This window comes from Myotis brandtii, unplaced genomic scaffold (assembly GCF_000412655.1).
Source record: "Myotis brandtii unplaced genomic scaffold, ASM41265v1 scaffold813, whole genome shotgun sequence".
NCBI classification, from domain to species: Eukaryota; Metazoa; Chordata; class Mammalia; order Chiroptera; family Vespertilionidae; genus Myotis; species Myotis brandtii.
In genome coordinates this window covers 2919213-2932044 of record NW_005371287.1, presented here as the reverse complement: position 1 = coordinate 2932044, position 12832 = coordinate 2919213, and the positions used below count along the sequence as shown (strand labels likewise).

Below are 12832 nucleotides of genomic sequence, written 5' to 3'. Positions count from 1 at the left end.
AAGGCTGGGGGTGGGTGGGTAGAGGGGAGAAAAGAGATCAAAAGGCCTATAAATATCTGTCAAACTTTAAAATGCAAATCCCTTGCCTGTGTCCCTGTTGGGACCAAATCTTCTGTTATCACCTTTCTGAGAAGAGAAAGAAAGATTAGCATAGTCTTTCTATTCATGGAATGTTTTGGTTTGATTTGGTGTGATTTTGTGGCCAAGCCTGAATATGTGATAAATAGTTTCATTCAACCCAGATCTGGAAGCATGAGTAGAGAGTTAAGACACTAGGGAGCATATTGTGTCATAAAGTCTTAATAGCATGTGGTTTTCTTTGTGGATAGACCGTGAATTTCTTAAGAAAATGAACCCTTACTTACCCTGCAATTTGCATGATACTTGGTGTAGAGAACCTGCTTGTGGAATACATGTATGGACAAATGAATGGACGGATACTTGTTCATTTTGAGCATAGGAAGTCATCTTCATTAGCTAGTGACCTAGTTCTCAGGAATCTCCTTGCTCTACACTTTATTGGGGTCCCCTCTGAGGGGCAGTCCACATAGGGGGCAGCTATGGCCCTCTGAGAAACTCTTAGAGATGGTCTATGCCGCCCTGTACCGGAGTATATATAATGCCCAATACCTGACATTCACTGTGTGCAAGATCCTGGTCCACCCCTCCCCAACCACAACCATAAGTCAAAAACTAGAAACCTCACTCACCCTTTTCCTCCTCTTCTTTTGCCTTATTGGCCTTGTTTTCTCACAAAATTATACTTGTATGTAATGAGTGAGTTACTTTCTAGACAAAAGGATCTAACAAATGTCGCCAGCCTGGAATGCCCTCAAATACTTGTCATTTGTTACTCATGCTTGGGTAAATTCACCCGATTTTAGGTCTTACCCAAGAACCTGATGGCCTTCACCACCCCCCATGCCCCCCACTGTAAACTGTATCTACCATTTAAGCCTCCAGTCAACTCAACTAGCAAGTCTCTGAGGACCACCTGGGTGCTCACTGACCACTCTCATCTGCATGCTGATGCCCTCTGATGCCACTCCCTTCACCCAGCACGTAGGTGTGTTATTTGTTATCTCAAGTGCAAATGAGTCTGGTGTCACAACTTAGTTATAAAGATCTTAAAAGGAGAGACTAGATATTATTCCCTTGTACTCCGCACCATGTCTAACCAGGTGCTGGATCCATCTTAAGAATTCAATTACAACTTGTGGCATGTTGGTGGTCAAAATGTGGATTTGGGTTCAAAGCTTAACTTCATTCATTCATTCATTCATTCATCCAATAAGGTTGTATTAAATGTGTGCTACATGTTACTCACGGTTAAAACTAGCTCAAGGGATATGACAAAAAACAAGATGAAGTTTCTTCTCATGTTGTTACTGTAGTGATAGGAGACAAACAAAAAGAACTCCAATAATTTGTGAAGAAAATAACTCAGGGTAAGAAGCAAGAGTAGAGGAGTGGGAGTCAGAGTGGGGAGGTGGCGACTTAGCATCGTCACAAAAGTACTAGCTGAATGGTGAGTAGGAGCTTACTATCCAAAAACGTGTGAGAAGTTCAGGCATATGGCACAGTAAGTTCAAGAGCCAGAATGTGGAATGAGCTTGGTGTGTTTAAGGAAATAAAGTAAAGCCAGCAGCACTGGAGCAAGTCAGGGGTGGGCAAACTTTTTGACTCGAGGGCCACAATGGGTTCTTAAACTGGACCGGAGGGCCGGAACAAAAGCATGGATGGAGTGTTTGTGTGAACTAATATAAATTCAAAGTAAACATCATTACATAAAAGGGTACGGTCTTTTTTTTTTTTAGTTTTATTCATTTCAAACGGGCCGGATCCGGCCTGCGGGCCGTAGTTTGCCCACGGCTGAGCAAGGTGATCGAGGGGAAGAGTCCAGAGATGAGGTCAGGGAGACAGGCAGGGCTCAGCCACGGAGGACCTGACAGACTGTCAAGGAATTTGGAATTGACACCAAGCATGATGGGAAGCTTTTGCATGGAGGAAAAGGGTGAAGGCGGTGCCGGTGTCAGAATGTGGTTTGCACTTTCTATAGATTTGTCTGGCTGTTGTGTGCACTACAAAGGGCGTGAGTGCTTTGAAGCAGGGAGGTCAGTTAGGAGGCGCTTTTAGTAGTCCCTGCCAGAGTAGTCCCTCAGAGTCCCTGTCCCCTTTGGAGGGAGCAATGCAACTGGGAGGAGACGAGCATACCAACTGTGTGGCCACAGGCATGTCGCTTTACTTCTCTGGGTTGATTTCAAGATTAGTAAAAAATGCACTTAGCCGATTACAACAGGCCCAGCCCCTTGCAGTCACTGTGCAAAGGTGACTCAAGTCAGAAATGAATGCCAAAAAGGAGCCGCTCTTAATGGACACTCCACTGAGAACTCACAGATGACCTCATCCTGGGGACATCTGGCCCTGGTGGTTAGAGCTTCAAAGGAAGGGGATGAAACTTCTAGGAGATTTGGTGCCCTGGATGTCCCGCACCTCCCAGTCCTTCCTTACACCCAAATCTCCCAGCTTTCCCACTGTAACTTCTGTGATCATTTCTTGCTTTTCTGGGGCTCAACTACTCTGATTTAGTGGCCAGTTTTCCAGAAATCAAATCAGTAGAAGTCAATGCATCTCTCTGACAGGTTGTTTCTTTAAAAGTGTCATACACTTAGATAAATGTGGAGTATACAGAAGTCTTAATTTTTGCCAGAGAAACTGTGCAGTTAGACTACTAGCTCTGGGTTCAAATCCTGGCCCTGCTTTTTACTATATGTTGACCTTGGATAAGTTCCTTCACTTCTCTTAGCCTCATATATAAACAGGGAATTAGAAGTGCCTGCCTTTCAGAGTTTCTGTGGAGCAAATGTGAGGATTTTGAAAAAGTAGAAAAATGCGTGGATGTAATAGTAAACATTTAATATGTGTCATTTCTCTTCTCCCAAGATTCACTACTGTTTATACTATCCAATATGTTTTGTCTTTTTTCTTCATATTAGAGACAAATTACCTTCTCAAAAAATTACACAGGTTATAATACAACACATTTTAAGAACATCGCTTATTCATCAATGGATTTGACAAATCAAAATCAGTAATGTTAAATGTATACATTAATGTCTGTTTCTCTAAAAGCTGTTTATTCTCAACATGTAAATGAGAGTGAAGGGGGGAAGGAAATATCATTCCCACCTATGTAGGAGAAGCATGCAGAAGCTGGGAACATTTGCCCAAGGTAGCCAGTCTCTATCAGAAATTGGACAATTACTCAGACCATTGCCTCCCACGTTAAAGAAAATGTCCTTTGGTCTGTTTCACAGGATGTAGACCGGGTTGTATGGAGTCCTTGACACCTCTCCTAGCACTATCCCAGCTGTGAAGTCATGGGGCCTTCACAGGGCCTGGACTTGAGACGTCTGCGTTTGGACAGCCCTGTTAAAATAAGCCTTCTGGCATCTGGCATTCACAGGGTTGGCATTCTCAGTTTAATAAAAATGTAAATGACTTTAGCAATAATATTACTTTGGAGCAATCACTGAATCCACATTGCTTTCAAATAAAACAAACAAACAAACAAAAGGCAAAGAATCTGTAATCTACCTTTACATGAACGTTGAATAAATCACTCATTTTCATTTTCAGATTCAAAGGACAGCACTTGGAGACTTCACTCCCAGCAGGAAGGTGGATATCTGTTGAGTGGTAGATGAGTAGGAGTTACGATGATGCAAACAGTATAGAATTCTCCCATTCGGTTTTTGATCAGAGAATTCTAAATACGCAGGCAGATTTTGCCATTTTGGGGAGGTCAACATTTTGTTTTTTGGGTCTTGGCACAGAATAATGCTGAGGAAGCTCAGGCACTTAATCCCTATGAAGGAAGTTCTGTTTGGTGCTTACCAAGGAATTCTTCCAAACATTAGCAGAATACTCAGTCATTCTCAGCACAGAAGACTCAGCCTGATTTCCTGATGACCCTTTCCTGCAGTGCCAAACAGGCAATTTATTGAATTTATCTGGCCTGGGAATAAGTACATTGTCCAATCATCAGCAAAGGTCCCACTTTTTTGGACTATCCTGGGCCTGACTCTGCAGCTTGTCATTTTAAAGGCAATGTGGCAAGTCCTTTAAGGGGCTAATGCGAGCTGTTAGCTGAGCCTGATAAAAGTTTTTCCTGGCTAAGAAGGTGATAAATGTTGCCACGTTAACCTGCAGATTAAAGGAGGCTGCCTTTGGTGATATTATTTAAGCTGTTTCACCCTAAGTGCTACCAGCATGACAGGAATAGTGAGCGGTTGAGTTAGCCCATTCACCTTCAGAAAGCAAGGCATCTCACCCTGGCATCTTCACATGACAAAGGGGGACACGTGATCAAGCTGACGGAGGGAACCATCCAACTGGATCTGATCTTTCTTGACGGAGAATGGAAGAACGAAGACCCCAAATTCACCACCGGGCAATCAGCACCCATTCACTGATGGCTTTCTGTGGCAGTCCCTCTGCTAGGGGTTAGATTCAGGAATACAAGATGCTCACAGCCTGGTACCTGAGACAAAATGCAAACCACTCAAAATAAAGCTATTTGCAGATAATATTTTAAGTCTATAGGAAAGAGGAGGGGTTCTTGAGAAGCTATATAAACCCCTCTTAGAAAAGACCAGGTTTATTCTGAGTCTTGATGGATAAATAAGAGTTGGTGAAGCAGAGAATTAAACTCTGAGCATAGTGCTGGGGGATACAAAAATAAATACGAGTTAATCCCTGTGTTCAGAATTCTGTCTTATCTTAGAGAAAGATAAGTACATTTTTTTTTAAAAAAAGAATGTACCTGCTATATAGTAGACACTCAACTAATATTTTGAGTGTATGAATTAAATGTGATAAATACTATCATGGAAGTATGCACAATTTCTTCAGGACCACAAAGAGAACAACTAATGGAATTGAATGATTATGGAAACATAAATATTAGGGAAGGTCCTTCACTAAAGGAATTAGGAGACCTGACTTCTAGCCCCAACTGAAGCTTTATCCAGCTGGGTGATTTGAAAAAATTATTTTAAATTCCATGGACCTCCAGCTGGCTGTGATACACAGAAAAACATAGGGCTCTTTTACAAAGTAGTTGTTCAATAAATATATTAGGTGGCTAAATGAGTAATATATCAGCTGCAAATAATATTTGGTTTATTGAAAATATATTTTTATTGATTTCAGAGAGAAAGGAAGAGGGAGAAAGAAACATCAATGATGAAAAAGAATTCAAGTCGTACGCAAGTTTTTAAGAGGGTGGTATGGAAATACTCAGGACAGACACTACCCAGATTGCTGAGGTTTAATGAGAGGGCAGGGGAAAAACTTTCTTGGCTGAGAAAGAATCTTAAGTAGAGAACTTGAGAGGAGTGGAAACAAATGAACAAAACTGCAAGCAGTGAGTTCAGTATGAAAAGAAGGCAAATTGTGATAGGTTGAGTGATAGATAAGAAGGCAAGAGAAAAGTAAAGCTTAAATTATAAAGGGCATTGCACACCTCGATAGGGTTTGGTTTTCTTCTTAAGGTAAAGGGCAATAATAAAGGGTTTTAAAAAGAAGGACTAATCAGATTTTTGTTTTTGAAAGATTACTCTGGCAACTTGTGGGAAATGGATAGAATAGGGTAAAAGTAGAGTTAGAGAGTCGAAGGAAGTTATTTAGTGAACTAGGCAAGAAATAGTGCCCAAAACTCAGGTAGTGATAATGTAAAAGTTAGGGAGGTAGAATCCATACAAGTTGGTGACTAGTTAAATAATAAAAGTGTAAGTGAGCCACAATGCAGTGAAGGAAGACTCTCAATTTCCCAGCATGGGAAAATAAGGGAATTGTGGAGATAATTAATGCATTTATTGAGAAAGTACCAAGATGAAGTTCCATTCTGAACAGGAGGTCAATTCCATTTTGGACCTGTTGAGTCTCTGATGTCTGCCATACACTTAGGTGAAGATACCTAATTGGCTGAGTCATAAATATGGAATCCAGCGGTCTATAGGCAGTAGTCTTGAGAATAAATGAGATCACCCAGAGAGAGGTTTCAGAGTGAGAGTTGAGAGTCCAGAGCATTTGAAGTGTGGACAAAAGAAAATTAAGCCATGAAGGATAGTGATAAAGAGTATACATAGAAGTAGGAATAAATCAAAGAGAACATTATGCCACTAAGAGAAGAAATAATTTCAAGACCTGCTCAATACTATTAGATAGAGAAGTGGGTACTAAAACGTTCATTGTATTCAGTAGCAGGGCAGTCATTAATGATTTTGTTGGAAATGGTTTCATGCAAGTAATTGTTGTAGATCCAATTTTAATGAAATTTGTTGAGTCAGGTTTGATAATTTATAACTTTCAAACAATTTTACCATTTAATCTAAATTGTCATTTTTACTGGTACAAAATTTTTCATATTGTCTAATGATCACTTTAATTTCTATAGAACACATGATGTCCCCTATTTCATACTGATGTTGGTAATTTGCTTCTTTTCTTTTTTCTCTTGTTTAATATTTTTTTTTTATAGATTTTAGAGAGAAAGGGAGAGGGAGAGATAGAAACATTAATGATGAGAGAGAATCATTGGCTGCTTCCTGCACGCCCTCTACTGGAGATCGAACCCACAACCCAGGCATGTGCCCTTGACAGAATCAAAACCGGGACCCTTCAGTCTGTGTAGACCAACACTCTAACCACTGAGCAAAACCATCTAGGGTGCCTCTTTTCTTTTCTTTTTTATCTTGATCAATCAGTCTAGTTAGAATTTTATCAATTTTGTTTCTTTTTTTTCAACAAAAGATGATTTTATTTCATTAGTTCACTTTATTCTTATTCTATATTATTATTAATTTATTTTCTTCTTTATTATTTCCTTCCTTATGCTTTACAGAGATTAATTTGCTCTTCTTTATTTTAGTTTCTTAATGTGAGCTTAGATCAGTGATTTTAGAATTTTTATCTTTTCCACTATAAGCAATTAGAGCTATAACATGTGTTCCTAATAATTTAACTGCATCCATGATTTTCATATGCAGTGTTTATCACTTTCTTTAGTTTCAAAATATTTTCTAACTTTCCTTGTGAATCCTTTTTTTTTTTTTCATGAGTTATTTAGGAGCATGCTGTTTTATTGCCAAATATTGGAGGATGTTCCAGATATCTTTGTTATTAGTTTCTAATTTAATTATTTGTGTGTAGATAACATATACTATATAATTTTACTTACAATGCAATCTAGGTAAATGTTTGTGTGTACTTGAATAAAAGTGTATTCTGCTGGTTATTTATGCCAAGTTGTTTAGTATAGCTTGTCTTCTATATTTTTACTTTCTGTCAATACTTTATCAATGTCTGTTCCTTCATTTTATTCATATTTTGCTTTGTGTATTTTGAAACCCTATTATTAAGTGCATACATGTTTAGGTTTGTTTTGCCTCTTTGATGTATTGATCCCTTTAACATCATGAAGTTCCAAGTAATACACCTTGTTTGTTCTGAAATCTGTTTTATCTGATATTAGTGATAGCCATTATTTTATGCTAAAAGTTTATATAACTTTTCTTTTTTTGTTTTTAATTTATCTGTTTTTTTAATATATAAGATGAGGTTTTTGTTAGCACAGAATTGGTTCTTTCATTATATAGCTTGACAATTTCTTTTAATTGGAGTGTTCAGATCATTTATATTTAATATAATTATCGATATAATTGGGTTTAAATGATCAACTTGCTATGTTTTCCTATTGTGATATCTGTGTGATTTTTCCCCCTTTTTACTCTTTCTGATTTCTTGTGGATTATTTTAAACTTCCATTTCACCTCTGGTATTGGCTTATTAACTATACTTTTTTGTTTTGTTTTTAGTGGTTACTCTCGAGCAGGGGAGGGAATCATCCAACCTGTGGGCCATATAAGGCCAGCGAAATCATTTGGTCTGGCCCTTCCAAAGCATTAGAGATGAGTTAATTAAGTGTTTGACCAAATAGCAGACCAATTTTTAAGTTGATAATTTTATGTGGCCCATGAATGATGTTATAAATATTCAAATGTCCCTTGGCAGAAAAAAGGTTCCCTACTCCTGTCTAGAGCTTACAAAGTACATTTTACTCATCACAATTGTTTTTCCATTTAAAAAAAAAGTAGCTAAACACACCTGTTTATTAAGTCAGGGGGAGGGTTCTCAAGATGTATAACACTTTTAGTGCTAAAACCAGGGAAGTTCCAAGCACACAGGAATGAGAAGAATCACCCTATTTTTCACATTAATATAAGAATATTAAAGTGACATGTCATAAACCTAGCAATACATTATTATTTTATTTACAGTCAACAGATTATCTTTTAAAGAATTTTAAAATATAAAAAATTTTATTGTTTTTACTCACATATTTATAATTTATCATTTCCCTTATAGAGATGGAAGGAAGGAGGTTGGGAGGGAAGGAGGGATTAAAGACAAAAGAGGCTGGTTAGTGATGATTATGAGAATATCGTTGGGGAAATCAGTGAGGTGCCAGTATGCAACAAGTGGAATAATTGACTCTAATAATAATGGTATCTGAAGGATAAAGTTTGGTTTCAGTTAATGTCAGGAAATATATTGAGGAAAATGGTGAACATAGGAGAGCTGCTCATAAGAAAACAGGTGTCTCATAGTCCATAATATGAATATCACAGAGGGAATGGACAACATGGATAAGAAATACTCTCTACTTTTGCCCACTCTAGGTCTGTCCTAGCTTTCATGTATAACTTCCAGAATCACTTTGATTTGAAATGAGCCCAACTGGCAGTTTAGGACAGAGTAATGCCCCATCTATAATAATAAAAGCATAATATGCTAATAGACTGGACAGCTGAACAACCTTCCAGATGTCATTTTGGACGTCCTTCCGGATGACCTTCCCGATGAAGCTGCAGTGGCAGGGGCCAAGGCAGAGACAGTTAGGGGCTATCAGGCAGGCAGGCAAGTGATTAGGGGCAATCAGACAGGTAAGCAGAGGGGTTAGGGGCAATCAGGCAGGCAGGCAAGCAGTTAGGGGTGATCAAGCAGGCAGGCAGAATGGTTAGGGGTGATTAGGCAGGCAGGCAAGTGGTTAGGGGCAATGAGGCAGTCAGAGTGGTTAGGAGCCAGTGGTCCCAGATTGCGAAAGGGTGCAGGCCAGGCTGAGGGACCCCCCTCTCCCCCCCCGTTCATGAATTTCATGCACCGGGCCTCTAGTTGTATACTGTATGAGGTAGGGGTCAAACTTCATTCTTTTGCATGTGGCTACCCAGTTGTACCAGTAGTATTGGCTGAATTACTCGTTTCCCCCTGAGTTGTCTTGGCACTCTGGTTGAAAATCAATTGAACATAAATGTGAGAGTATATTTCTGGACCCTCAATTCTATCCCACTGATTAATATATATGTCTATCTTTATTCGATGACAACAAATTCTTCATTACTGTAGCTTTGTAGTAAATTTTCAAATCAGATTTAAGAAGGGCAATTCCTCCCATTTCTCTTTTTAAAGATAGCTTTGCCTATTCTGTGTCCCATAAATTTCCATATGAATTTTAGAATCAGCTTGTCAGTTTCTGCAAAGAAAACAGCTGGAATTGATGGGGACTGCACTAAATCTGTAAATTAGTTTGCCTCTTAATATCATTTGAAAAAATTATTTTAAATTCCATGGACCTCCAGCTGGCTGTGATACACAGAAAAACATAGGGCTCTTTTACAAAGTAGTTGTTCAATAAATATATTAGGTGGCTAAATGAGTAATATATCAGCTGCAAATAATATTTGGTTTATTGAAAATATATTTTTATTGATTTCAGAGAGAAAGGAAGAGGGAGAAAGAAACATCAATGATGAAAAAGAATTATTGATCGGCTGCCTCCTGCACACCCCACACTGGGAATCGAGCCCACAATCTGGGCATATGCTCTGACCAGGAATCTAACCGTGACCTCCTGGTTCATAGGTTGACCTCAACCACTGAGTCACACCGACTGGGCTGCAAATTATATCGGAACAAGCACATTGTTCTCATCTCATAAAATCCCCAGAACACCTCTAATATTTAAAAAATTAAAAAAGGACATCTCTATATTGTAAGTATTTACCTGGACTGGATGGAACTATCAGAGCCATTTGCGGTGCCCAGATTGAACAAATCATGACCAGCAGATCCCCAGAGAATATGTTTTAATTAGGATTATTTTTCCTTCTGGATATTCAAAATAAACCTTTATATATGGCTTATATGGTCAGAATCTTTTAGCATATTGGTCACGTTCTTTGCTACACTTTGTCCTATTTCTTTTCCCCGTTGCCCAAAGATACCCTAGTCTGCTTTCTGCTCGATTCTTCACTTCTCAATCCCTGACCATTCCTTGTCTGCACAGCGATTTGTTCCCTGGAGACCGAAGTTCCAAATAAGACTCCAACATTCCCTAAGCATGCCAACCGTCTTTATTCTATGTCGTCACCTCAAGCTAATCAATCCCTCATCCACTGAAATGTCCTGTTGTAACACAGCTACAATTCTGCCAATTTTTTGCCTATACTTCAAAGCCCAGTCAAATCTGCCAAAAGAACGTTCCCTCCTCTGATCCAGGTGGCAGTGATTGTCTATTCCATTCATTAAACACCCAATTCTATGCTAACCAACATAATTTACTTTTTTTAAAATAATTGATCCTTGTATGTAAATATGCCATATTTCTTTATCTTGCTCTTTTCAATTTCTTGAAAATAAGAATTGGGTTTTATGTTACTTTTTATTTCCTATTGGCCCTTGGCATTTCATGTGCACTTATTACTGCAAGTAAATGTCTCCAGGATAAATGAATGTGCGTGACCACTTAGAACCCAGGAACCAGTTACAGCAAGGCTTGGAAGTACATCCAGGTTAGATGTAACAGGCAACTCAGAGCTTCTGCCATCTCTATTACTATACTTTTATCCCCAGTGATGTCAGGAATTGGTTAAATAAGCAGATCTATACATGAGAAGAAAAGCTTCAGCTAAATATCTGTATCTGAATCATGAGAGCAGAAAATATGTAGAAATAGTGAATAGAGTAAGAAAAGAGAGATAATTTAAGAAACACAAGTATTTAAGGAGCATGAGCATTTAAGTCTATGAAGAGTGTAACTTGTTTCTATATAGATTTGCCTATTTGGAACATTTTATATAAATTGAATTATACATGTGGTTTTTTTCGTGACTGGCCTCTTTCACTTAGCATGTTTTCAAGGTTCATCACATTGTAACATTTATTAGTACTTCATTTCTTTTTATTGACAACTAGAAGCCCAATGCACGAAATTCACGCAAGGGTAGGCCCTCACAGCCCACTGCCTTGGCCCTTGCAGCCCTGGCTGCCTTGCAGCCCTACCACCTGCCCACTGGTCATTCTGGAAGGTCGTTCTGCTATCCGGTCTAATTAGCATATTGGCTCTTTATTATATAGGATTGCACGGAGACACATTTTGTTATCCACTCATCAGTTGATGGGCATTCTGGTTGTTTACATTTTTGGCTATTATGAGTTTCTATGGACATCGGTGTACAAGTTTTTGTGTGGATATATGCCTTCATTTCTTAGGTATATACTTGGGAGTCGATATAATGCATAATGTGGTAACTATATTTAACCATTTGAGGAACCACCAGACTTTTTCCAAAGTGGCTACCCAATTTTATATCCCTACCAGAAGGTTAGAAGGGTTCCAAATCCTCCACATCCTCACCAACACTTGTTATTATCTGTCTTTTTTATTTAGCCATCCTATCAGGTGGGAAGTGGAATCTCATTGTGGTTTTGATTTTTTCTGATAATGATGAGAATTTTTTCATGTGTTTATTGACTATTTATATATTTTCTTTGGAGAAATGTCCATGCAGATATTTTACTGGCTTTTGAGCTGTCTTATATTATTGAGCTAAGAGTTCTTTATACAAGCCCCTCTTAATATAAACCCTTTATCATATTTATGATTTGCAAATATTTTCTATTTTGTGGGTTATCTCTTTTCTTTTGTTGTTGTTAGTCCCCACCTGAGGATATTTTTCCCACTGATTTTTTTAGAGAGTGAAGGGAGGGGGGTGGAGAAAGTGAAGGGGAGAGAGAGAGAGAGAGAGAGAGAGAGAGAAAGAGAGATTGGGTGCCTCCTGCACGCACCTGACCGGCACTGAGAATAGAACCTGAGACCCTTTGGTGCTCAGCCTGATGCCCTAACCATTTAGCAACACAGCCAGGCCCATCTCTTCATTTTCTTAATGGTGCCCTCTGAAACAATGTTTTTATGAAGTTTATTTTTCCTTGTCTGAGGTTTTGGTGCCATATCAAAGAAATCATTTCCTAATTCAAAGTCACAAAGATTTATGTTTTCATCTAATTACAGATTTAGTTTCCATATTTAGTTTTTGATCCATTTGAGTTATCTATCCTATCTAATAAAAGACAAAAAGGTTAATTACCCATACCTCCGCTACGCTTCCCATTGGCTAATCAGGGCGATATGCAAATTAACTGCCAACAAAGATGGCGGCCAGCAGCCACACAGCTGAAGAGAGCAGGAGGCTTGCTTGCTCCAGTGATGGAGGAAGCCAAGGTTCCCTGCCTGCCACAGCCTACTCTAAGCTCCGAAAGCAATAGCTCCAAAAGCAACAATGTTTCAATTATAGAAGCTAAACAAACTCCAGATACCTGCTTTCAGCCAGCCGCAGCCTCAGAGCTGGGAGCGCCAGTGAAGGAACAGAGTTTTCAATTATAGAAGGTAAATAAATCCCAGAATAAAAAAAGAAAAAGAAAAAAAGGAGAG

At 38.7% G+C, this 12832-nt stretch overlaps 1 protein-coding gene across 8 annotated transcripts in view; it reads right to left on the bottom strand.

The window, feature by feature from the left end:
* GEN1 (GEN1 Holliday junction 5' flap endonuclease) overlaps positions 1 to 12832 on the bottom strand; it is a 58537-nt gene that overhangs the window by 16189 nt on the left and 29516 nt on the right. For 5 of the 8 annotated variants that reach the window (XR_001360163.1, XR_001360162.1, XM_014531597.1 and 2 more), the window contains exon 14: positions 3598 to 3689. Coding sequence is in view for 4 of the 8 variants with exons in the window: in XM_014531597.1 (XP_014387083.1) it covers positions 3598 to 3689 (92 nt within the window). In the remaining 4 variants the exon portion in view is untranslated. Of the gene's footprint in view, positions 1 to 3193; positions 3430 to 3597; positions 3690 to 4310; positions 4544 to 12832 lie in introns of those variants that run through there. The other 3 variants (XM_014531599.1, XR_001360164.1, XR_001360165.1) reach the window with 3 other exon arrangements.